General features: G+C 46.4%; 1 protein-coding gene across 7 annotated transcripts in view; it reads right to left on the bottom strand.

Annotated features, from left to right (window-relative positions):
* The window catches only part of Kif13a (kinesin family member 13A), a 188,371-nt gene that overhangs the window by 45,820 nt on the left and 116,303 nt on the right, over positions 1 to 26,248 (bottom strand). For all 7 annotated transcript variants that reach the window (XM_040755927.1, XM_040755924.1, XM_040755926.1 and 4 more), the window contains 12 exons: positions 23,243 to 23,354; positions 21,121 to 21,333; positions 20,135 to 20,245; positions 18,829 to 18,963; positions 15,403 to 15,533; positions 11,798 to 11,884; positions 11,535 to 11,701; positions 6,864 to 7,077; positions 5,212 to 5,374; positions 3,113 to 3,253; positions 2,323 to 2,472; positions 76 to 237 (listed from right to left, as the gene is read on the bottom strand). In XM_040755927.1, coding sequence (XP_040611861.1) covers positions 76 to 237; positions 2,323 to 2,472; positions 3,113 to 3,253; positions 5,212 to 5,374; positions 6,864 to 7,077; positions 11,535 to 11,701; positions 11,798 to 11,884; positions 15,403 to 15,533; positions 18,829 to 18,963; positions 20,135 to 20,245; positions 21,121 to 21,333; positions 23,243 to 23,354 — 1,786 coding nt within the window. The remainder of the gene's footprint in view (positions 1 to 75; positions 238 to 2,322; positions 2,473 to 3,112; positions 3,254 to 5,211; positions 5,375 to 6,863; positions 7,078 to 11,534; positions 11,702 to 11,797; positions 11,885 to 15,402; positions 15,534 to 18,828; positions 18,964 to 20,134; positions 20,246 to 21,120; positions 21,334 to 23,242; positions 23,355 to 26,248) is intronic.

A 26,248-nucleotide genomic window follows, 5' to 3' on the forward strand; every position in this document is an offset into this window, starting at 1 on the left:
AAAAGCTCATGAAGTTTGTGCATATGGTTTGGCATTGCCAGGGTCTATGTGAGCCCTTGGTCATTATCCTCTCACCCGGCACGTCAGCTTCTTGACGCGGTGAATGACTTCTCCGCTGCTGTCCACGACTTCAAGACTTCCACTTTCACTAGAATTCTCCGAAGAGTCGTCCTCCGACACGCGCTCCGGAACAGTCCCGGTAACACGCATGACCTCCACATGGAGACGCCCAGCAACCTGGATCAAGGAACAAGGGCATCTCAGAGTTCAAAGGCGTACCCAGTCACACTGGCCTGAGACGGAAGTTCACTCTACAGCTCTGACTGGCCACCTATGGGAGTGTGATTCCCTCCTCCCAAGCCATTTCTAGGAGGGCCACCCAAAACCTACCCTCCCAGCGCCAGACACGCCTGGAAACCTTCCCTTCTTACTCTGAGCCAAATTGGTCCCCTACCAACTTGCTTTCTAGAACTATCCTTAGGTGTATCCATTTTCCTGCACTCAGACAACGAACAACTTCAAGGGAACGATCATATTCTACTGGGACCTTTGGTCTCATAGCTGTTTTTTTTTTTAATTTATTTATTACATATACAGCGTTCTGCCTACATACCAGAAGAGGGCACCAGATTGAATTGTAGATAGTTGTGAGCCACCATGTGGTTGCTGGGAATTGAACTCAGGACCTCTGGAAGAGCAGTCAGTGGTCTTAACCTCTGAGCCATCTCTCCAGCCCCCTCCTCATAGCTGTTTATATAGTTATATGTCCACTTATTTGATCATGTGCTTATGTAACCTCTTCACTCCACCAAAGACGTAGCCCTACTGGGACACTAAGAAAGGAGTGGGCTCTGCTGCCAGTGAACTTGAGGTCAGAAAAACAACAGAGAAATCAGAACAGCAGGATAAGGCAGCTGGCATTTAGGTATTGGGTGTGCGTGGGGTAAACGTGTGTGCATGCATGCAGCAAGTATGTACTGAGCGCCGGTGGGGGCAGGGATTGTGTAAGCACTGTGCTTCTAACAGCACAGTAGGCAGACATGGTCCCAAGCTCAGGGAGGGTGAACTGTATGTAACAGGGAGCTGTACAAAGAAGGGGCTCTGTGGGGTGGCAAAGGGCTGCTCTTATTCCAGGAGGAATCACACGAACAAATCCAGATGGGGATGGGAAAGCAGTTCTTTTGCTTGCTTGTTTGTATGAGGTGTTGATTTATTGAGACGGGGCTCACTATGTAACCCAGGCCGACCTTACTGCACAATCCTCCTGTGTGCTTTCGTTATAAGCGTGCATCCCCACTCTCGGTTCTAGGTAACGCCTCTTTTGTTCAACCTGTTAAGATTTTAACTATGTGTGTGTGTGGGGGTCCCTGGGCTTGAATGCTGGTGTCCAAAGAGGTCAAGGGTATTAGATACCCCCGGAGCTGGGGTCATAGGCAGTTGTGGGCCATTTGATGGGGGAAGCTAGGACTAGAACTTGGGCCCTCTACAAGAGCAGCAAGCCACTCTTAACTGCTGAGCCATCTCCCCAGCCCCTAACTGTTCTTTTCCGGCATTAGAACATTTAAATTCCCAAGTGACGAAGTGTTTCGCTGGAGTGGGTCCAGTTTGGCAGTATTCCTTGTCTCTGTTTTGAGATAGCCCAGGCTGCTCAAATACATGACCGCTCTGCCTCAGCTTCTGAATGCTAGGATTACAGAGATGGACCACCACACCAGTTAAGAGTTACGTTTAATGCTCAGATTCAACATAGCAGTTGGCACTGGGGCCAAGGATCTGAGAGAAATTAGCTGATGGTGTCTGAGAAATGAGATACACCAGAAGGAAGGAATGAGGGGAAGAGGGTTCGAGATACTTGCTTTAAAACTGAATGCATTTTCATTTACTTACTCGTGTGTGTGTGTGTGTGTGTGTGTGTGTGTGTGTGTGTGTGTGTGTGCGCGTGCCACAGCATGACATGTGATGGTCAGAGGAAACCATTTGGGAGCCCTTTGTCTCATTCCACTCTGAGAACTGGTGACTGAACTCAGGTCAGTAGGTTCACATGGCACATGCTTGAGTGATGAGCCTTGAGTGCATTTTGAATGTAATTTCAGGTACCCAAAGCCGGCCAGGGACTGCAGATTAAGAGTCCCTGGCAAGGGCCTCAGCCACTGCATCCACTGACCATTTAAGCTGTATTTTTAGCATGGTTAACAGAATTATCCCAGCTCCTACACACAAACACATACACACATGCACACACAGAGTATCTTGATCTTAATCAAGGCAGAGATTAACAAAATTTCACGCTTGTCGTTTTTCTAGGGGTTGGTATGTCCTTACCTCCCCCTGCTGGCTGATGATGGGTACTGCATATTGAAGTTTCACATCACAGAAAAGACATTCCAAAAACACATTAGCCACCCCGATGAGGTTGTGATTCTCCTGAGCTTCATAGAAAGGGTCGCCTCGCTTCCCATAGAGCCTCTTGGCCTGAGGAGTAGGGTAGGTCATTCATGAGTGAGAGGTCAGGAAACAAAGCACCAACTTAAATCATGTTATTTCAAACCAGCACTAAACATACCTTTAAAGGAAGTACTTATAGAAATAAACAAGAAGCAAAAGCAGAATCAATCCACATACACCCAGCACATGAGTGGAGGAACCTCGGCGTCACTTACACCACACCTACAGCCTGTTTCATGTCATGACCTGTAACTTGCACCCAGGTTTCCTTTCTATTACCAATGTCAAATGTTAAAAACAAAATGAAACATCACTTACACTACAATTACATTTAGAAATCTGTCTAGCCATGGGAACAGCTAGGGGCGCACACAGCTGAGGCGCATGTGCAGATGCAGATAAAGATGAAATCCGCGCTGGTTCCAGCCTGCCTGGTTTTCCAGGACACCGACCACTGGGAGATTTCTTTCCTCTCCTTTCACTTGAGAGGCAGTGGAGACAAAGCAAAATTCGACCCGAATCCCCTTCCACCTGTCTGAATTTTGTGTGATCGTAGCAGGCCTGGGGTTCTGTAAGGATGGCATTTAATCTCCCCAGTGTACACGACCAGAGCATCTTATCTGTGGTTTGAATACAGCATATCTCCTTGCTGCCTTGTTTATCTTACCTCAGGGACATTTTCTTTCCATTCTTGGTAGAGCTCTCTCATATCAATTAGTTTATTCTCCAGCTTCTCAATGGTCCAAACCTGGGTACTCTTTCCTTTTCTCCTGGCTTGAATGGCTGGCTCACTCACTATCGCCCCTCTCTGTAACACGAAGGAAAGCCAAGTGTTTGACAGTTAAAGATTGTCTACATTATAGTGAGACTGTAAGTTTATAAAAGATGATAGAACACTACCACCTAGGAATATTCTGATCACCTTTTCGCTTCTAGATAGATCATGCACACACATTTTTTTAAAAATCAAAAGCCCATGTAAACACATAATCATATATCCCAACCTCTCTCCAGTTTTCACATCACAATCAATTCCTTCTAATGGGGAATATCCTTCTGTATGCTGAGAATATGTCTCTCTCTCTCTCTCTCTCTCTCTCTCTCTCTCTCTCTCTCTCTCTCTCTTGATTTTTTGAGACAGGGTTTCTCTTGTATTGCTTTGAAGCCTGTCCTGGAGCTCACTCTCTAGGCCAGGCTGGCTTTGAACTCAGAGATCCACCTGCCTGTGCCTCCCAAGTGCTGGGATTAAAGGCTGCGCCACCAACGCCCGGCTCAAATATGTTTCTCTTACTGGTTGGTGAATAAATGCTGATTGGCCAGTAACCAGACAGGAAGTATAGGCGGGGCTACCAGACTAGGAAAGCTGGGAAGAGGAACACAGAGAGGGAGCCACAGAAAAAGACACCATGCAGCCGCCAAAGAAGTAACATACCTAGCATTACAGGTAAGCCACAGCCTCGTGGCAATACATAGTTTAATAAAATGGATTAATAATTAAGAGAGAGCTAGCCAATAAGAAGCCTGATCCATCAGCCAAACAGTTTATAGTTAATAGAGGCATCTGTGTATTCATTTGGGACTAACTGACTGTGAAACCAGGCAGGACAGAAACTCTGTCTATAGCTTTTCATTGATTATTCTTCATAAACTTGTTTTTTAAATAGTAGCACAGGAATTCATTGTACAGATTTATCACATCCTGACTAATCATTATTCGACGGCAAGGGTACTTCAGGTTTTGTTGCCTAAAGGCCACTGTGAGGGCTGGGGAGGCGGCTCAGTTGGTAGAGTGCTGGCCTAGCTTACACAAAGCCCTTGGCTACACTCCCAGCAGCGCCTCAAACAGATGCGGCACTGCATGCCGTAATGCCATCATTTGGGATGTCAAGATGGGAGGATTGGAGGTGCAAGCTCATCCTTAGCTACAAAGTGCGTTTGAGGCCAGCATGGGATTATGAGACCCCGCCGCAATCAATGAATCTTAAAGAATAACGGGACTATCACAGAATCCTCGCACAAGTCGAAAGTATGCACAGGCCTATGTGTGTGGATTTGGAACTTCCGAACGATCCTCCCTAATTCACTTTCTTAAATTTCCAAAGTAGCATTTTTATTTTATGTACATGTGTGCTTTGCCTCCATGCATGTATGTGCACCGCATGTGTGCCTGGTGCCCCCAGAGGCAGAAGGGGATATTGGATGCCCTGGAACTGGAGCTACAGATGATTGTGTGTGCGCTAGGAACCAAACCCGGGCCTTCTGGAAGAGCAGCAAATGGCTAACTGAGTGAGCTCTCTCTTCACTCACCACACTCAACTTCCTTTCTAGCTAGTTGACCGCGTAGAAAAAAATAAATGGATGAGAATTTATTTTCTTCTGGGTTTCTCTCTTACAGCAAAATTTCTTTAAGGCGAAATGATAGGAGTCTTCAGATAGCTGAAAGGAGTTCCATAGGTGTAACAGCAGGTTTCAAAGCGGTTTCTCCTCAAAGAATTCACTCATAGAAAGGCAGTACAACTAAGTATACACATATACCCACAACAGAAGGGGCGTTTGCACGAAGAGAAGCAGGCATAATTACTACCCGGCCTTCTGCTTCCATTCTCTCTAAGGGCATTGCTCACCCAGGAGTACAGACCAACTTGAAGGCTTCTAGAGAGACACCCCCGTCCCCCCATCCCGCTCCCCTTAGGACCAGTTCAGAGATGAGCTCTGAACTCCAGTCTGTAGTATTTCCCAGCCTACGTTCCCCAGGGCTGTGCCTACCTTCCTGTTGGCACTGAGGTTGGCCGCAGGGATCTGAAGAGTCACTTGGTAGTCAGTGAGCTTGCTCATTTCCTCGGCGAGGAAGTTGGCTTCCCTCACCAGAGTGTTTGCTTTCACCAGCTGCTCTCGAAGCTTGGCCAGGCTTTGCCTAAACAGTTCATCCCTGTGGTGTGGAAGCAAAGAAGCACGTGCAGGTGAAAGTAAGACAGCGCTCTGTTCCTGTCAGAAAATGATGACAAGTACCAGCAGCAACAACAAGATCCTTTTAGGAAGTTTTCTCTCCTGTCTACAGACAGGAGGACACTGGGAACCACTGCTGGGGACAAAATTGAGGGGTTGAGAGTTGACTCTAAACAAACAAACACGCCAACAAAAACACCCAGGCACCGCACATGATTGTGCATGATTTTAATCCTATGACTCTTACAGCAGATCTCTGTAAGTCCAAGGCCAGCCTGGTCTACAACAGCCTGTTCCAGGACAGCTAGGCTGCCATAATCTTTTGTTCCCTTCTGCTTCCATCCATCCATCCATCCATCCATCCATCCATCCATCCATCCATCCATCCATCTTTCCATCCTTCCATCCATCCATCCATCCATCCATCCATCCATCCATCCATCCACTCATCCATCCATCCATCCACTCATCCATCCATCCACTTATCTATCCACTCATCCATCCATCCATCCATCTATCCATCCATCCACTCATCCATCCACTCATCCATCCACTCATCCATCCATCCATCCATCCATCCATCTATCCATCCATCCACTCATCCATCCACTCATCCATCTATCCATCCATCCATCCACTCATCCATCCATCCACTCATCCATCCACTCATCCATTCACTCATCCATCCATCCATCCATCTATCCATCCATCCATCCACTCATCCATGCATCCATCTAATTGCTATATGATAGTCCCTATAACACCTGCCTTCCTCAGGCCACTCCTGGTACAGTCCCCCTGCTCAAGTCTAGCAGGGACAAAACCCCAGCATCCCTGGCTGTCATCTCTTACATGCCCAGGTTGTCATCTCTCATACGCTCTGGTTGTCTCTGGCACGCCCTGGCTGTCATCTCTCACACCCTGTCTTTTGCCTCGCTCATGCCCAATCTGATGCTTTGAGACTGAATTCTTTCCATCCCTCTGTAAGTCATTTCCAGACACAACCAGTTTGCTGACAAGCTTCCAAACACTCCTTACTTTTATCCACTGCTTTGCTTCTGCCAAGCCACCCAGCTACACCCTAGGGCTAGGGGCAGTGGATACGGTAAATATGGGGGGAAAGGTCTGGCTTCAAGCCCCAAAACATAAAAGAAAAAAAATCTCCCTACCTCCCGTCTGCATATTCAGATTGCTGTTGCTAAAGAACCATTCAAACCACTATCTCAAGGCCCACCAATCTAAATCTTCTGCTTTGCCACTATTTCGACTGAAGGGCAAAGGATTAGGGATCTGTGGAGGGGGGTGGTCTATGGTAGCCGGCATTGCTGTGACATTCTTGGGACATATTCTAATAGGAAACACCAATGGCCAAACCGGAAGTGGGCCCACAGCCTCCTTTCTCCAGGTGTGTCCTCCTGGCATCTTCAGTCCCACAGCCCCGATCCTGACTCAGGCTCTGGTCCCATGCTCACCTCTCCTCAGCCCACTGGGTCACCTTCTGCTGGGCTGTCTGGCTGCTGTAAGCCAGGCGGTCAGAGACAATGCTCGGCGGCTGCCTCTCTGGGGAGAGCTGCTGGCGAAGCTGTTCCAGCTCGCGCTCATACATGAGCCGCTGCTCCTCCAGGGCGGTCCTCTTCTCTTCCAGGTATTGCTTCTCCAGGACCTGTACCACATTTTGAACCGGATCTGGTGAGCCGAGAAAAGAGACAAGCGGCGGTAAGCAGCTGATAAAGATAGGAGCCCACAGTGGTGCCAGTCAGGGCTTCTCTCTGCAAGAAACATCTCCTGCCTCAGAACCTAGCCTGGTCCTGTGCTCTCTGTGACCGGCCTGAGGGCTCACAGAGGAGATCCTCCTGGTTTGCTTTCGGGTAGCACTTCAGCTAACTGTAAACCTTCATTGCTTCCTTCCTCCATGGGATGAGCGTATCCTCACGTTTATCTGTGTGTATCGCGAACCTCCCGGCATTCGCTGGGGAGGGACTGAATGTGACGCCATCGTGAAATCCGGGCCAGCACGTGGTAGGAGCACGAACCAGGTGATCTTTATAACACATGTCTGCTACGCTCATTTAACATGGCTTTTGTGTGTGACAAACAGGGTTCTGATTGCTCAACACAAGCTTCCCTACTCTTGAAGGGGAGGAAGCAACCACAGCACACGCTTAAAAATACTGATTAGGAAGAGGGCATGGCAATCTCTCACGTGTGAGTTCCTAAGAGGGCAACTAACCTCCATAAAAAGAAAAGAAAAGGAAAAGCATGCCTTTGGCAATTTAGTGGTCCAAGGGTCTAGAACTTGCAAGCAGGTACAGACATGTCAACAGATGGAGCCTGGGCACCTCCATGGATGGCTGTGGTGAGGGTGGGACCTGACTCTGAGGAGCCAATTGGCTGGGCGGGGCATTAATTTGGTGATGGCCAACGAGCTGCATGTCAGATCCAGACCACGGCACACGAGCAAAGTCGCAGCATAAATGAACAGGGGTATGGGGAGGGGAGTGGTCTATGGTAGTCGACAGAGGACTGCCCTTCACAGTGAACGTCTCCCAGAAGTCCATGGGACTTTAGGCTGGGGTGGGGTATAACTTCTTCCTGGTACGTTTACACATTTGCCTACGATTCTCTGATAACCTGTGCTATACTCCTATTCAATTGTTCTCAGTTTAGTTTCCAGAAAGAATTTGAACAGGGATGCAGGAGTTTTTTGTTTTTTTTTAAATCAACTCATCACGGTTATTGACAGGTTCTTCCAAAATGCCCCATCAGTTTGTTCGATAAACATCAATAGTACTTTCTTTATATTAGCATGTACGAGGAGAGAACACATTAGCCTTAAAAATAAAGTTAACAAAGAAAAACAAGCAGTTTCATACAATCGCAAGACACTGTGAGTTGTTTTAACAAAAACACAGCTACCATGCCAACATGACTTTACTGGCTGCATCGCAAGCGCAGGGACCAAACTGACTCTTCATGAACGACCTCTGAAGAACCCAGCAACACCCTCCTTCCCTGTGGGGGATGGCATCTCCATTTTAATGCCGAGGAAACTTCGACTCAGAAAAATCATAGAGATGACCAAGGTCAAATGGCAACAATGAGCACCACACTTTGAGTTTAGGCTGGATGCTGACTAGTCAATGAGGGTAAGACGTCAACTTGACAAACAGGTCTCGATGGGATGCTTCTTCTCCCGAAAGTCGCTTCATATTAGCACTAATCAAAGAACAGAGTCTCCAAAACAATTAACCAGGTTGCTCTAAAAGTCACTGTTTCTTCAAAGCAACACCAGTTTTTGTTATTGAGAGATTGTTTGATGGGGTTTTGTGAAGAGAACCTGAATGTTACACTGGGGATCGAACCTAGGGTCTTGTTCACGATAAGAACTGTTACCACTCAGTTTTACACCCAGGTCCTGAAGAACATATTTAAGCCACATCTCTGCTTCTGATGCTGCAAAACACATGTGACCCCAATGGCTGATGCTGTAGGATCTCCAGTCAAGTGACTGAGGTCGCTTGAGACGGCACCAGCAGCCACAGTGACGCTGCTACTTACAGGCTCTGCTGGCGCCACAGACCAAAGATGCTGATACAGAAAGGGGAGTAACTCAGCTCTGCCCTGAGCCTCCCAAGCAGGACTTGCAGGTCCTCTCCTCATCACACTCAGCCCTGCTCAGGTAATGTTTTGCCTCTGATCTAAATCACCATGGGAAAATATTTCTCTCCTATTTTCATTAAATTTTGATTTTTTATAAGTGTGTGTGAATGCATATTTGTATGTGGGGGTGCACGTGTGATATGTACATGTGAAGGCCAGAGGTAAATCTTGGGTGTAATTCTTATGGACCACCTGCCTTTATAAAAGCATTTATTTAGTGTGTGCACGTGCATACATACTGTGGCACATGTATGGAGGAGTTGGCTTTTTCTTCCCATCATGTACGTTCTGGGGGATCAATTCCAGACTCTCAGGCTTGTTAACAGACACCCTTACCTGCTGAGACATCTTACCAGCTGCTCCCCACCCCTCACCCTTGTGTTTTGAACAGTGTTTCTCACTAGCCTGGGGCTCACCAGTTAGTCTAGACTGGAAGTCTATCAAGTCCCAGGATCTCTCTGCCTCTGCCTCTCTAGGGCTGGAATTACAGGTCTCCACAGTATTGGGATTAAAGGTGTGCACCACCACTGCCCAGTTTAGCTAATAGTTTTTAAATGACCCAGAAATCTCCTTCTTAATGACTTTTCCTCTCTCCTGAAGGCTGCTACCCTGCCCACTACTCGACCACATTTATATTAGATCCTAGGAATAAGATTTCTAGCTACAAGGGACATTGTAATATTTAATACATAATAAGTGCTCCCACATGCACGCAATTTGATACTTGACCAGCAGGGGGTGCTGTGAAAGAGAACTCTTGGAAAGAAGCTGTGTCTACAGAGACTGATCAGAATTTCAGTACTGTGGAGAGATTGGAATGGTGGTCTTGGGTGAGTTCTAGCCCTTGGGGACAGCTATTCCTTGTCAACCTCTGTGTCTGAACGAACATCCTGTGACTAACAGATAAAACCTTTATGCAATCATTAACAGACCATGAGCTTCCACCAACCCCAAAAAAGAATGTCATCAGATGGCATCTTGAAAGTGTGCATTAATGTTCAGACGTGTTTGGGGGTGCATATGTGTACATGCATGTGGAGGCCTGAGGCTGATATCAAGTATCTTCCTGTATGGCTCTCTCCTTCATGTATTAAATGCAGGGTCTCTCATTCGAACCCAGAGCCCACCAAGTCAGCTCAGCTAGTTGGGCAGTTTGTTTCGGGACCCTGTTTACACCTCCCACATACTGGGTGACAGGTGGGCTGCCCTCCCACCCAGCTTTTATATGGCTTCTATGGACCCGGACACTAGTCGTCAGGCTTGCACAGCAAGAGCTTAACTCACCACGCCATTTTCCCAGCTCCTCTATTGCATTTGCATCCAGATGAGTTGGGCTCTAGGCCAGTACTTACTCTAGAGATTCTAGGTGATCCCTGAGATAGTGGAGGCTACATTTGGAAGTGCCACTGCCCTGAACTCTCATGCTCCCTGCAGTAAGGAAGCCATTAGTAACAGTAGCAGTAACACTAGGGGCACTTCCCTCTGCTGTTGGGCATGCAGGCAAAGGGATGGCGGGAAGGTAACAGAGTTGGAATACGGTTGGGGTATCCCCGGTCTCGATCAAGAAGCACTTCTGTCAGGCAGAAAACCTTCGCCTCATCCCAACACTGCCTGTTAGACTCTGCCAAAGCTCGCAGCACGCAACGCCCCTCAGCGGTCCCGCTGAAAGCCAGTCAGGCTCGCACATGCTAAGGCGGCAGTTAAGAACCTCTGTCCCAGTGTTGGTGGACCAGCTTCGTCTGAAACCACAGGAGGGGGAAGAGGATCTTCAAGTACGACCACCACGGGGACGACCACCAGGCAGACAGGCTTATGGTTGGGAAGCCACCTAGCACGAGACGGAATTCTGAGGACACCAAGGCCACCAGTTCATCCGCACCGTGGCAGAGCATGTGTGTGCCTTAGGGAAACACTACTCAGGGGAACTGGTGGAGGAAGGGAGGCAACACTGGGGAGCCTGACACAGGAAGCGGGGTGGGGTGTGGGGAGTAAGGAAAAGGGCCTGGGGAACATTTCGCTTTAAGTATTGTTTTTACCAAAGGTACTTGAGCCTATCTGTTAAGTAAGTCTCTTTGGAAGTATAATTTGCAACTGAGTTTATAGCAAATATCACCTTATATATCTATTAGGTTTTATTAAAAGTTTCTGGAACCATATTTTCTTGGGGACTTTTTCACTCTTCCAGAGATGACAAGATACGATAGCAAATTTGATTAAAAGAAAAAGTTTATCAGACTCATTCTGTAAATACTCCGAGACTATGGAAATTTTATCTTGGGAAAAAAAAGGTCCCCAAGAAGGAGCCATCTGCAAACTCTCTGGTTTTGCCAGAATTGTCTGCGCTGTCTCGACATATCTCCCTGCTGACGGCCTCTCTGAGAAAGTTTTGGCTTTATGTGTGTAAACTTTAGGAAGACTCTGCTTATACATCAGTTGTGGACCGATGAGGGTGAGATGTGCTGCTGGCGGAGCTGGCGTCTTACCATTGCTGTTCAGCGTTTTCATGATGACCTCCATCTGTGCAAACTCATAGTTGTAGTCTGGCTCCGAGGAGGCCTCGCTCGCAGCGTCCAGGTCATGCTCTGCCGGACCTGCTTCTCTTTCAAAGTCTTTCAACCAATCCCGCCGTTTCCTCTTAGGTAAATTAATTCTGTGGGGGTTTTCATGGTCAGATAAAATCAGCTTGGTTTATACTTAAATGAAAAAAAAATGTAACTGGAAGTACTAGAGAACACGAAGCTGTTACCTAAAAAAGTGGTTGTTTCCCCATAAGATTCTGTCACCGTGCCACAGCTGGGTAGTAGTGCAGACAAGGGTGCCATTTACACAGGACCTGAAGGGACACAAAGGACGATGTCATGTGGATGAAGACAGTGGTCCCAAGACTCAGCGAAGTGACAGGGAACTTTCTCCTAATGGATGTGTTCCGGGGAACATTTGAAGGAGTAACAGAAACACAGTCTCAGCCACGAGCCAGGGAGAGATGCCCAACTCTGTGTGCTTCTGATGGAGATACTAACCATCACTACAGGATGGTTAACGTTTACAAACTGCAGCTGGGGAGACGGCTCACTGGACAAAGGTAGCTTGAGGACTTGAATTCAGAAGCCCAGAACCACATAAATCTGGGGGTAGCAACACATCTGTAAATCTTATCATTCCTATTGAGACAAGGAAGGTAGAGACAGAATCTCTGGATGCTCCCAGGCTGGCTAGCCTGGTGTGCACACAGTACCGAACACGTGACTTTACCTCAAATTAGGTGGAAGATGAAGAGTGACACTGTGGTCATGCTCTGATCTCTACTCTGTATCACACACACACACACACACACACACACACACACACACACACACACACACACACAGAGAGAGAGGCACACATACACATACACACACACACACACACAGAGACACACACACACACAGAGAGAGAGAGAGAGAGAGAGAGAGAGATTAAAGCACTGTAAAACCAAAAATACACACAATCAACAGCTCAATAAAAATGTTTGCTTGTAATTCAGAAACAAAATATGGGTGTGGGAAGGTAGTTGGTTAAAAATAAATTCCCTAAAGGACTGCCAGGGAAATCTGATGACAAGAGATGGTGGATATTATTTTTACTTTTACTTTCTCATACAATCTCTCATTAGTGGAGTCGTGGGCTTGACCGGACTCTGAAACCAGAAGTTTTGAAATTCACACATGAAAACATATATATCCCTCAGTGTAATAGTCTAACCCTGACTACTAAGGCTTTGCTATTACAGCAAATAGAAAAAACAAACAACAACTGTTTGTCTGAACTGTACGACACCTAATTGAATGTTTTCGTTTATAAGAGTTGCTGTGGTCATGGTGTTTCTTTACAGCAAAAGAAAACTTAAGACAGAAGTTGGTACCAAGGACTGGGGTATTGCTGTGATAGACCTGACCATGCTTCCATTTGGAGAAATTTGGATTCTGGGACTACAGGTTAGACAAGCAGAAGAATGCTTTAAGCCCTGCTTAGTGAACCATACCAGTAGGAGCATGGAAGACAGAAGTGCTAAGAGTGATTTGAACTGTGGGGGGCTGACTCAAGAGGTTCCAGAGGAGAAGAATTGTAGTATGTGGCCTAGAGATCGTTCTTGTGATATTTTGGTGAAGAAAGTTGCTGCTTTTGCCCTTATCCAAAAGAGTCTGCTTGAGGCTAAAGTGAAGAGTTTTAGATTTAATTCCATTGGGAGAGGAACTCTCACAACAGTACTGACTCTGCTGTGTGGTTATTGCCACTCTTTTATAATTAAAGAAGCAAGCTAAGGAGGGTAAATTAAAAAATGTAAAATTTGAGGAATAAAGGAGCACCAGAGAATGGAATGGAGTTAAGTTCTATATTATAAAAGATAAACAGATTAAGAAATGGAAAAAAGGGAGTGGTGACCTCAGGGCAAGACCCCACCCAGCTAAATTTCCAACTTGCGAAAAGAAATTAAAGAAAAGTTTAGAGCTGGGTGTGGTGGCAAATACTTTTGCTTTTTATTTTTGTTTTTTCAAGACAGGGTTTCTCTGTGGCTTTGGACGCTGTCCTGGAACTAGTTCTTGTAGACCAGGTTGGTCTCGAACTCACAAAGAGATCAGCCTGCCTTTGCCTTCTGAGTGCTGGGATTAAAGGGCTTGTACCACCAACACCTGGCCGTGGTGGCAAATACTTTAAATACCAGCATTCCTGAGGCAAAAGCTGGTGGATCTCTGAATTTGAGGCCAGCCTGGTCTACAGAGCAAGTTTAAGGACAGCCAAGCTTACGTAGTGAAGGAAGCCATGGAAAATAGAAAGCTGACAAGGATGAAATTGAAGGAGGGGGCCATGTTCCAACCCCAGTAAGCAGCAGAACGTGGTAGCTTTGGTCACGTGGTTCTGGCTTTAGGGTTAAGGACAGAAAAAAACGGCTGTGAAAATTGCTTCCTCATTTAAGGGAAGCTGCTGAGGCCAGACATGTATCAGGGGTGTTCCTGAATGGAGGCCTAGAGAGGCCATTGCATGAAGCTGTGAAGTAAAGCCTGGAATGCCTTGGAGACCCCAGGATGTTGGAGAAACCAGAGCCGTTGGGATACCTGACCAGGAGAGCTGCCAACAGAGTGGAACCAGCCCAAGAGACAGAAGTGTGTTGCAGTGAACAAAGCTGAAAGGAGTTGGAGATCTGAAGAGCATGTTGACATCAGACATGGAGATGCAGAGTTTGGAGTTTGTCCAGCTGGTTTCCAGTCTTCCTTTGGTGCAGTATTTCCTCACCATGCTCCCTCCCCTACATTTTAGAATGGTAATGCATACCCTGTGTCATTATATGTTGGATCTGTTTTTGATTTTGATTTCACAGGGTACTACAGTTGAAAGATTGCATGAATCTCAGAAGAGACTTTGAACTTTGGACTTTTAAACATTGTTGAGACGGGGACTTTTGAAGTGGGACTGACTACATTTTGGCATTATGAAGTGGCAAAAGCCTTTGGTGGCCAGGGAGTGGAATGTGGTGGTTTGAAAGAAAAATGAACACAAAGGGAGTGGTACTATTAGAAGGTGTGACCTTGTTGGAGGAAGTGTGGGTGAGGGGCGGGCTTTGAGGTCTCATTTGCTCAAGCTTCCCTTATCCTATTGCATGCAAGGTGTACACTCTCAGGTCCAGCACCATGTCTGTCTGCATGCCGCCATGCTCCCTATCATGATGCTAATGGACTGAACCTCTGAAACTGTAAGTGAGCCACCTCAATTAAATGTTTCCTTTACAAGAGTTGCTGTGGTCCCAGCAGGAGAAAACCCTAAGTCAACACTATGACTCCTCAAGGTTACTACACTGCTATGAATTGAATATGCGATGTCCCCACAGGCTCTTGCTCTAGAACAGCTGGTCCCCAGCGGGTGGCACTGTATCCAAACGTAGTGGAATTTGGGAGGCAGAGCCTCGCTGGAGGAAATGGGTCCTGGGAATGGATCTTAGGAGATAAAGCTATCCTGTGTCTGGATAGGTCTGTTTCTCTCTGCTTCCTGATGGTAGGTAGGTAGACGCGATGGTGCCAGCTGCTTCATTCTCTCACTGTCACTCTCAAGAGCCATGCTTGCCACCATGACTTCCTAGACATACGCACTGTGACCCAAATAAACCTTTCAGACTGTGACCCAAATAAACCCCTCCTCCCAGGTATTTTTGGTTAAGGCGATGAGAACAGTAACTAATACATCCTCGGGGATCATAATGCAAAACCTCTTAGATACCCATTGCATCCTTAATTTTAACGTAACTGAAGCAAGCAAAGGGGAGGGGCGAGCATCCTTCTGAAAACAAGGGAGGGCTGAAGCCTCCACAACATCTCCTACCTTGCATTTTCTTTTGGTGTAAGAGTGATGTCTCCATCTGCTGCAATGTCGATCTCACAGTGCTCAGGCTGAATCCCTATTCCAAAGAGCTGGATGTCCTGAGAGGTATCTGCACCCACCCGGGTGTGATCCTAGAACACAGAATTGAAGAGAAGAAACCAAGTTCACAAGTAACTCCGCCAGAAATGGTCACAGCAACTGGAATAAATTAGCAGTACACACAGGACTGTACGAAATGAATCACACAGGAGCTCTGGGGCATCAGAAGGCAAACGCTGGCCAGTGTGATGCTCAGCAGACAAAGGCATTCATCACCGAACCCAATGATCTGAGTTCAGTCTTCAAGACCTACATCATGGAATGACAATAGTCCTCAGACCTCCGTTCACATGCTGTGTGCAAGCCCTCCACAGACAGGTAAATGGGTGGACAGATAGGAAGATAAATGGATGGATGGATGTAGTAATAATTTTCTTTTTTTTCATTTTTTGAGACAGGGTTTCTCTGTATTGCTTTGGAGGCTGTCCTGGAACTCGCTCTGTAGACCAGGCTGGCCTCGAACTCACAGAGATCTTCGTGTACCCCAGCACCCCTCCCTCCCACTTCAGGGTTGGGGATACAGCTCAGCTGGTAAAGAGGACTCTAGTATCTGTCTACACAAAAGCCAGACATGGCAGTTTTGCTGCAATCCCGATGTTGAGAAGGCAGAGATGGGATTCCATGGGGCTCTGTCGTCAGTCTGTATAGCTGATCAGTAGGCTTCAGGTTCAGTGAAAGACCCCATCCCAAAAACTAAGGTAGAAAGTGATTGATGAAGACATGACATCAATCTCTGACCTCCGTGTGTGTGTGTGTGTGTGTGTGTGTGTGTGTGTGCATGAACACAGATGCACACACACACACATTTGCCAACATTTGTAATGTCAACATTCCACAAAGTAGTGAAGTCTGTGGTTGTAGGATATGCAGATCCACGTAGTTTTAAGTACCTGTAGTCTTAGAATCCCTCTGGAGAATCAGTTACTGTACCCCCTGCTCATTCACAGAGCAGCTTTCTAAATTACTCTATAAATTATCTAATCACTGTGACATCATGTCTGTATGCAATGGAGGAGACGTAATGCTAGGTCTTTCTAATTAACATGGCTGTGGTTGGGGCTGCAGCTCTGTGGCGTAGCGCTTGCCTACCACACACAGGACCCTTGTTCAGAAACAACTCCTTCTCCCTAAATAACAGATCCTAAGTTGACTCATGGAGTCTCAGCAGGTCAAGGGATACCTGTACGGTGTTTTTATCTGAAAAAAGTGGAAGAAAAAAGATCTCAGGAAACTGAGGCTCCCTGCTTCAATTCTAGTTATTCTCCACTGAATATTATATACTTCCAGGGGACCAAAGTCCTTAACAAGCCCTTTACTTAGCCTTCCAAAGAGGGTAATTCCTGTACTTTGTCAGGTTTGTCTACTACAATGTACGTTATATTTGAGTTGCCTTAAAGTGCCCAGGTCCAGGGCTGGGAAGATGACTCAACAGTTAAAAGCATGTACTGTTCTTGATAAAGATGTAGGTTTGGTTCCTAGAACCTATATGGTGGCTCACAACTGCCTGTGATTCCAGTTCCAGGGGACCCTACATCTTCTTCTGGTCTCTGTGGGCACTGCATGAATATTACACACAAGCAGGCATACACATATACACATAAATAAAAACAAATAAAATAAATTTAAAAGACTACAGTACCCAATACTTGACCATAATTTCAATATTCAACTACCATAACAGGGGCTGGAGAGATGGCTCAGCAGCTAAGAGCATGGCTGCTCTTCCAGAGGCTCTGGATTCAATTCCTAGCAACCACATGATAGCTCACAACCATCTATAATGGAACCCAATGCCCTCTTCTGGCATATAAATAAACTACCATAACATATACACTCTGTCTGTATATGATATAATAAAACATGTTTTGATGGTCAACTGAATTCCCTTTGTCAGTTGGGGCATCATATACCAATGCAATCAAGGGTCCTATTTCAAATATCTCTTTTCCTCTTTCTCTTCCCTCTCTCTTTGGGATAGGGTCCCACATAGCCCAGGGAGGCCTTGAACTTGCTATGTAGTGAAATATGAGCCCAAACTCCCAATCCTTCTGGCCTACGCCTTCCAAATTCTGAGATTATAGATATGTTGATGGGGGATGTCCTTCTGTATATATATTTTTTTCTTATTGGTTGATGAATAAAACAGTGTTTGGCCAACAGAGGCAGGAAGATAGATGGGACTAAGAGATGAGGAGAATTCTGGGAAAGGTAGGCAGAAGGAGACCGTGAAGAGATGCCAAAGGAGTAACAGATCTGGGCATTCTCTGGTAAGCCAAGACCACATGGAAATACATAGGTTTATAGAAATGGCTTAATAATTAAGACCGAACTAGCCAATAAGAAGCCCCAGTCATCAGCCAACAGTTTAATAATTAACATTTGTCTTTGTGTGCTCTTTTGGGGCTGAAAGCAGCTGCAGGCCCTGGCAGGAAAGAAAAACTCCAGCAACAATCAGTATATGCTACCACACCTGTCTCTGACATCCCATTTCTTGCTCAATAAAATTGGCCAGTAGTTCTAAAAATGTAGCCCAAGACTGCTGACATCTCCGACATTTCAAGAGACCCCTGAGGTCAAAACTACTTCAAGAGAAACACGAAATGTTCTTTGTTCCTGCTTTCTCATCTTATCAAGCATGAATGGCAGGGCTTTTGCAAACACCTGCTCAATCAGCTGTATGTTTGCACTTCAGCACCCCCAGCCTTAATGCTGTACACACAGCATTAACCTATAACCTATAACCTAGGCACACAAAAGTGTACTGGAGTCCTTGATACTTTTAAAGAATGCACATGGGGTCTAATGCCAGGAAGTTGGAAACCCACTGCCAAGACATCCCTAGCATGATCAGTGCACACTGAGGCCACAGTGCCAATGCCGAAAGGCCATAGGTGAAGGACCATAAGACAAAAGTCTTCCCCTGACAATGGGGGGTCAGAGCTAGACAGACTTGGAGGGGCTCTGCTCTTGAATCTAGCCTAGGGTCTCTCCAGGCTTATGTGGGACTTCAGATCCCTCTAGAGTACAATGAAGAATGGTCATGGACCCCAGACACCTTGGAACTCTGCCACCTTATATTTGGGGCCTCTTCCTACCAGTGTACCCTTAGTTGTCCATTTATGTCCCTCTGCAGCCTGTACTCAAGGGCATCAGGTGAATAAAAGTTGTTGCTTGTGATCAGTGATGAAGGATTGCATCATCCATGGTATTACTTCTACTCAGGGTGAAGCTGGAAACAAAAGGCAAAATCATGGGACCCGGCATCCAGGTTCAGTTGGGATGACGTAGGATGGCAGTGGTCTGTAGATCAGACACACGCCTTCTCACCTTTAAATAGTAAACCAGAAGCTCATTGAGGGCAGGGTCTGCGTTCAAGTTGACGAGGTAGCACTTGTCATCCCCCACCTTGATCCCGGAGGTCTCCAGGGAGATCCCCATGCTCTCCAGCTGCCGCTGTCTCTCCTGGTCATGGAAACAGACAAAAGCAGACACACTTTGTTCTGTTCACAAGATGTATCCATGGAAAGAGTAAGTCACTGTTTCTGGGGACAAGGCCAAAGAGATGACACACTGTACCCAGTTCAGCTAAGTTTGCTAAGCGCCTACAGTGTATGACCCGACAGTATCACAGGGCATTGAGGGTGAATCGCACAACAGTGTCAACTCTCAAGAAACTAAACGTCTGGGGAAAAGGACAAGACGGCATAACTAGAATGCAAAAGAACAGCAGCGTGCCATGGAGGACTACGAAAGGAAGCATGGTTTCCGGGGAGGGGCACTGCAATGGGTTTAGAGAACAGGATGGATTGAGAATTAGTGTGAGATAATTCTTGGAGCACTAGATGATTTTCCACAGCAAGAAGCAACAGTGGTCAGAGGAATGCACAGACAGATTCTGGAAATACAGATGATTCCAGGAGACAAGAACTCCAAGCAAATGGGGAAAGCTGGAGGAGACGGAGTTGGAAGAACAGGTAGAGACCCTGTATTGATGATGGGCCTTGAGTCCACCTGTCCACGGAAGACTTATGCAATAGCCTAGAATGTGGTGGGTGCCGGTCTATGGCTGGGAACACAGCAGCTAATAAAACAGATCCTCCTCTCATGAAGACATACGGTCTTGTGAGAGGAGACAAGTGGTAGTGAGAGCCTGTGACAGGGTCAACAGAATTAAAATGTTCATAAAACGCAGCGTGGAGTGATCGCAGACACACACCCCTCTGCATTACCCCTCGTCACATAGTTCATTTCACCAAATGCTCATACAGCGTCTTCTAATAAACACAAGGAGTCAAACGGTGACAAACTATTGTATGTCTTAAAGCTTTCTGCCAATTAGAGCTCTCAATGCCATATTTCACCGAGCAATCTAAAAAAAAAAAAACCCACCAAGTCACGATGTGGACCTTTGTCCTTTGTTCATATGAGGAGCAGAGAGAAGGAGAGACACACCACCTCCCTACCCCCGCCCCAGCTTTGCGTCAGTGGAGTATTGCAGTCACACAGGACCGCACAGACTAGTGCAGGATGGCAGCTTGAGAATGCGCTGGCAGAGGGGACGAGGCCCAGGAGGGTTTCGAAGGAGGCCAGGCAGAAGGAGGCCTCAGTGTTTCAGGCTAACCCATCAGCCTACCTGTGCGATCTCTTCCGTTTTCCTCAGTTTTTCCTCCCACGTCACTGTCAGCTCTTTTATCAGTTTCTCAGACTCTTCAAGCTTCTCCTTCAGCTCGGGGGCCTTCATGGCCTTTGCAAATAAAACCAGAGACACCAGCTTTCACAATCTTTCCAGCATTATGTGTGGTGCATAGAGAATGGCACCCTGTCTGTGGTGCTGGAGTTTGAACACAGGGCCCTGCACATTCTTTATGCAGCTACATGCATGTTCTATATAGTTATGGGCGACATCTCAGCATCCATATGTTCTCCCTCGGCAAGTATTAATAGTCCTTCAGAAGCAGTTAAGTCACACACTCTTGCTGTGGGCCTTGGAACTCCGCTAATCAAAGCAAATGGAAGAGAACATGGCTGTCTCTCTTTAGAGGAAAAGTGATAATGACTAATGGGTTTTTCATTAAAAGACTGGGAAAAATGCTACAGTTTATTTCTGAAATATCAACATAGGGAAAAGGTTATTTAAGCAGATTTATTTGCCAGTAAGACAGAAATCAACAATGTCATTCATAGATATCCTGTAGCTACAGTAACCAATTGGGAGCCTGTCCATCAACAAGACTAAGGAAAGGATGCCCAACATCTATGAAAGCAACATGGAAACAATCTACAGTGTTAATCAAAACAACAATGACAACAAAAATCAACAGACTGTTCTTAGGATCTCTCATTGGAAGTTCAAGGGCCAAGTGACCGGCTGAAGCAGACAATGGGGTAGTGACAGGAATGACCTCACTTCCCTCCTTGTCGGCAAGCTGCTAGGGCATGAGTGCGCGTGCGCGTTAGTCGCGCTGTTCTTCACAAAGCTTCTTAGCCCAGAGCAGACGCCGGCACTCACTGACGTGCTGAATCACACAGATATAACCTAGGGCTTTAAGCCAGCGCGCCCTCACCCATCAGACACCCGAGTCAAGGGCTCCAGGAACCGGGCACGGCAGCTAATGTTACCTCAGCCTGCGAGAGCTGCTCTCTCAATTTCTCCACCTCCTCTCGAAGCTCCCGGATGACTTTGGCGTTGGGGTCCTCGTTCACGACAGCATGGTTCACGATCCTCTTGGCTCGATCTGCATATCTCAGGGTGGACAGCGTCTCCTCATAGTTGTCCGCTGCTGGACTGATGGTGGCTATCATAGAGGTCTGGCTGTTCCCTCCCAAGTTGTCCTGTAAAGAATTCCGGATTGGGGGACTGGAGAGATGGCTCAGTGGTTTAGAACACTAGCTGTTCTTCCAGAGGTCCTGAGTTCAATTCCTAGCAGCTACATGATGGCTCACAACCATCTATAATGAGATATGGTGCCCTCTTCTGGCCTGCAAGGATACATGTAGATAAACACTGCATAATAAATAAATAAATCTTAAAAAAAGGAATTTAAGATTATAACCTGTTGATGATCACTTCATGACAAATGTGACAAAAAAGAGGAAAATCCACATGTGACTGTTCTTCATGAAAAAAATTCAATGTGAAAATGTGTTAATATTTTGTGCATAGTTTTATAAAAAGATGAAACGTGGCCTGTTTATTTATATCAATAAATAGTACCTGACAAAGGACATTGCAACAGAATAAAAATAATAAGTAGTATTAATTTGTATATGTATGCTGTTGCGTGGCATGTGAGTGTACAGGTGAGTGCGCATAGGTATGCATGTGAGTGTGTGGGTATGTTCATGGGTATGCACGTGAGTGTGCGGTGTGTGTGCATGGGTATGCATGCGAGTGTGTGGGTGTGTGCGCATGGGTATGCACGTGAGTGTGTGGTGTGAGTGCATGGGTATGCATGCGAGTGTGTGGGTGTGTGCACATGGGTATGCACGTGAGTGTGCGGTGTGTGTGCATGGGTATGCATGCGAGTGTGCGGGTGTGTGTGCATGGGTATGCATGTGAGTGTGCGGGTGTGTGTGCATGGGTATGCATGTGAGCGTGTGGGTGTGTGTGCATGGGTATGCATGCGAGTGTGCGGGTGTGTGCGCATGGGTATGCATGTGAGTGTGTGGGTGTGTGCGCATGGGTATGCATGTGAGCGTGCAGGTGTGTGTGCATGGGAATGTATGTGAGTGTGTGGGTGTGTGTGCATGGGTATGCATGCGACTGGGCAGGTGTGTGCGCATGGGTATGCATGTGAGTGTGTGGGTGTGTGTGCATGGGTATGCATGTGAGTGTGTGGGTGTGTGTGCATGGGTATGCATGCGAGTGTGCAGGTGTGTGCGCATGGGTATGCATGTGAGTGTGTGGGTGTGTGCGCATGGGAATGTATGTGAGTGTGTGGGTGTGTGTGCATGGGTATGCATGCGACTGGGCAGGTGTGTGCGCATGGGTATGCATGTGAGTGTGCAGGTTGTGTGCGCATGGGTATGCATGTGAGTGTGTGGGTGTGTGCGCATGGGTATGCACGCGAGTGTGTGGGTGTGTGTGCATGGGTATGCACGCGAGTGTGTGGGTGTGTGTGCATGGGTATGCATGTGAGTGTGCAGGTTGTGTGCATGGGTATGCACGTGAGTGTGTGGGTGTGTGTGCATGGGTATGCATGCAAGTGTGCAGGTTGTGTGCATGGGTATGCATGTGAGTGTGTGGGTGTGTGTGCATGGGTATGCACGTGAGTGTGTGGGTGTGTGTGCATGGGTATGCATGCAAGTGTGTGGGTGTGTGTTCATTGGTATGCACGTGAGTGTACAGGTGTGTGTGCATGGGAATGTACATGACAAAGAAAGGGAAAAGATGTTGGACATCTCTCCCTGTCACTTTTACTTCCTTGAGATAGTGTCTCACTGAACTGGAAGCCAGCTGTTTCAGCTAGGCTGGCTGGTAAACAGCTTCCACCCATTTCCACACTCAACTTTTTACATGGGTGTTGGGGATTTGAACCCAGGTACTCACATGTACTCATGCAAACGATCTTACCTGGTGAGCCATCTCCACACTCCCTACAAAGCTGTGTTCTTTGTGCATTACTAAGAATTAGGATGACAGTATTGTGTGTGCTTTATAAGCTCTGCACACTTCTTTCATAGCCTTCACATCGGAAACAGCAAGTTTTAGATAAAAATGAAACCTAGGTCAAAAAATTACCTTAAGAAGCCAAGTGAGAACTGAATCTCGATAAGGCACAAATTTGCTTTTGCCTTTGCCAGCTGCCTGGTCAGCAAGTGATGATATGACCAACCCCAAGGTGGTAAGTGATCTGTCACAAAAGGAATGAAATTAGGCTTTGTGGATGTTTGTTTTCATAAAATAACAATCTTTCTAGAAAGCAAGAATAAAAGATAACAGTTAAGTCAACAGTATGTTAAATCTCCAATAATTTCCCCAGGAGTCAAGAACAAAGAAAAAATAATCCATTAACATAAAATAATAAATTTAGAATTTCTATAAGAAAATATGCTTAATTGCAGAATTCCCAGAATGTACATTTTAAAACATCAAAACATGCAATTATAAAATCATACTAGAAAGTACTAATTCACTCCAAATATTAAAGTCTGGACTACTTAATTTTGAGGTCAAATTTGGACTACTCAGGCCTCTGCTCTTGCATCTTGCAGAACAGACCCCTCCCTGTATCTTAGTGTTTAAAGCTGGTGATGTGATTCAGTGTTGGGTTAACACAGTTTCACAAAAGTGAAGACTTGTGCAAACAGAGCACAGCACCAGACTTGGCTACTGAGAGGAGCATGGGTAATAAATAGTCAAGGGCTTTTAAGAAAATCCCAGAAGCCTTCCCAGAACTACTAAATCAGACAAAGGTCTCTCAGGGTACTACACACACACAGACACAGAGACACAGAGACACAAACTCACAGACACACACACAGAGACATACACACAGAGACACACACAAGCACAGATACACACACAGACACAGGCACACAAGCACAGATACACACACAGACACAGGCACACAAGCACAGATACACACACAGACACAGACACAGAGACACAGACACATATAGACACACACAAACGTACAGATATACAGACACAGACACAGACACACAAACATACAGACACACAGACAGACAGACAGACAGACACACACACACACACACACTTGAGAACTTGCAGCTGACAATACCCAAGGACACCCACATTCAGCTGTCTAGGCTCATCACTAACGAAGCACAGTCCTGGGACCTCAACCGTCACCACCACCATCATCGTTGGGAACTTCTCAGAAACGCAGACTCTCAGGCCCCACCCCAACCTGCTTCAGGGTGGACCCCAGCAGGACTCATCCACCTGCATCTGACAAGCTTTCCTGGCCATCTGACATGGGCTGCTTTCTGAGAAACGCCAGCAGTGCTTTGGTGCATAACTTGTGTGGTGGCTTTGGAGGAGCGCTGTCTCAAGCTGGTGGACAAAGGCCGCGGTGGGGACGCGGTAACAGGCTGCTGTAAGAGCAGCAGCTGTTTCTCAGTGTCAAATGACACTTATGCCAGAGCTCTTTTTAAGTCTACCCACCTCCTAGCCTGCTGTTAGGAAACTCCTAGTCCTTCGATCTCTTACCAGCTCTGGAGCAGGAAGGGAAGTGGGAGGGGCTGGGTGCAGAGGAAGGAAGAACCTGAGGTTGGGACGAGCCCGGCTTGTTTCCATGGGACTTTTGGTGGCACTGCAGGGCCTCGTGAGCTGTTCTATTTGAGTCCCACCCACAGTCTCCCCTCAGACGTTGCTACTTAAAAGGACCAAGATTAAAAACCTACTGATACATAATAAGAGAAGCTGGGATCAAAAAGAAAACAAACAGGGGCTATAGAAGTCACTTGGTGGCTAAGCACGTTCTCTCCTGTAAAGAGTCCCCAGCTAGAATTCTAGTGCCACGGCAGGAGACTTGCAACCAAGCCCTCTTCTGGCCTCTGTGGGCACCTGCACTCAGGACCATGCACGGACATGGACGCAGGCACAGACAGAAATAAATTTTTTAAAAAATGTAAAGACAAAACAAACTAGGGAGGATTCAAGGCATAATAAAGGTTGCTATAGTAAATATAATGGATGAAGGGAAGAATTCTGAGTTGCAATTCCATTTTTTTTTCTATACCTTAAAACTTTAATCACCAGAATTCTTCCCTAGCCAGTAGATTTCTGTATTGTTGAAATTTGGTGTCTGATACTGGAATACATTCTTAGGGAATGTGTGTACATCATTTCAATGGGTATTTCTTTTTCTCTGATTACTTATTTCTTATATTTTTGGTTGTGAGCCTAGCCTTTAATGGCTGAGCCATCTCTCCAGCCCTGATTACTTATTTCTTGCTATTAATTTATACCTTGGAAATGACGTTAGACAAATAGCAAATGGGAGGGGCTTTCATTTTTTTTGTTGTTGTTGTTGTTTTGGTTTTTCGAGACAGGGTTTCTCTGTATTTGTTTTGGAGGCTGTCCTGGAACTTGCTCTGTAGACCAGGCTGGCCTCGAACTCACAGAGATCCACCTGCCTCTGCCTCTCAAGTGCTGGGATTAAAAGCGTGCATCACCAACGCCTGGCTAAGGGAGGGACTTTCTTATGCAAGCTCAAAATGAGTGGACAGGCAGCTGAGACATCTCAAAGCATCAACAGGTCATCTGGACCACCTTACAGAATCAACACAGCATCTGGCCCAGGAACTGGTAAGGAGAAAGCGCAAAGGTGGGTCAAAGAGTTTTGCAAAGACGACTCACTGTGTCACACCACAGCTTCCATAATGAGATTTTTTTCCTTTTTCTCCTTTTTTCTCTTGAATTTTATTTTGTGGGGGAGGTTGCAAAGGCAGAGGGTGGGTAGGAGGGGAAACGAAAGGGATTGAGATGCATGATGTAAAAGACACAAAGAATAAATAAAAAGAAAGTTTTTTTAAAAAAAGGTTTGCAAAGGAAACAAGGTCCTTGGAGATGAAGAGCCCTTTAGAAGTTGAACAGTTATTCCAGGAGTCTGCCTGAGAATGTAAAGGCCAGAACAGTGAGGAAGAGGAGGCCACCCACACCTCCCCTGATGCCACACTGTGCACTCTGATGTTGACAGTGACCAATTGAGAGTGATCACAGAAGCCAATCTTCTTTAAAGTTCAGGGGAAGCAGTCAAGGATATCAACACAGACGATT

The sequence above is a fragment of the Mesocricetus auratus genome, unplaced genomic scaffold (assembly GCF_017639785.1).
Source record: "Mesocricetus auratus isolate SY011 unplaced genomic scaffold, BCM_Maur_2.0 Super-Scaffold_100013, whole genome shotgun sequence".
NCBI classification, from domain to species: Eukaryota; Metazoa; Chordata; class Mammalia; order Rodentia; family Cricetidae; genus Mesocricetus; species Mesocricetus auratus.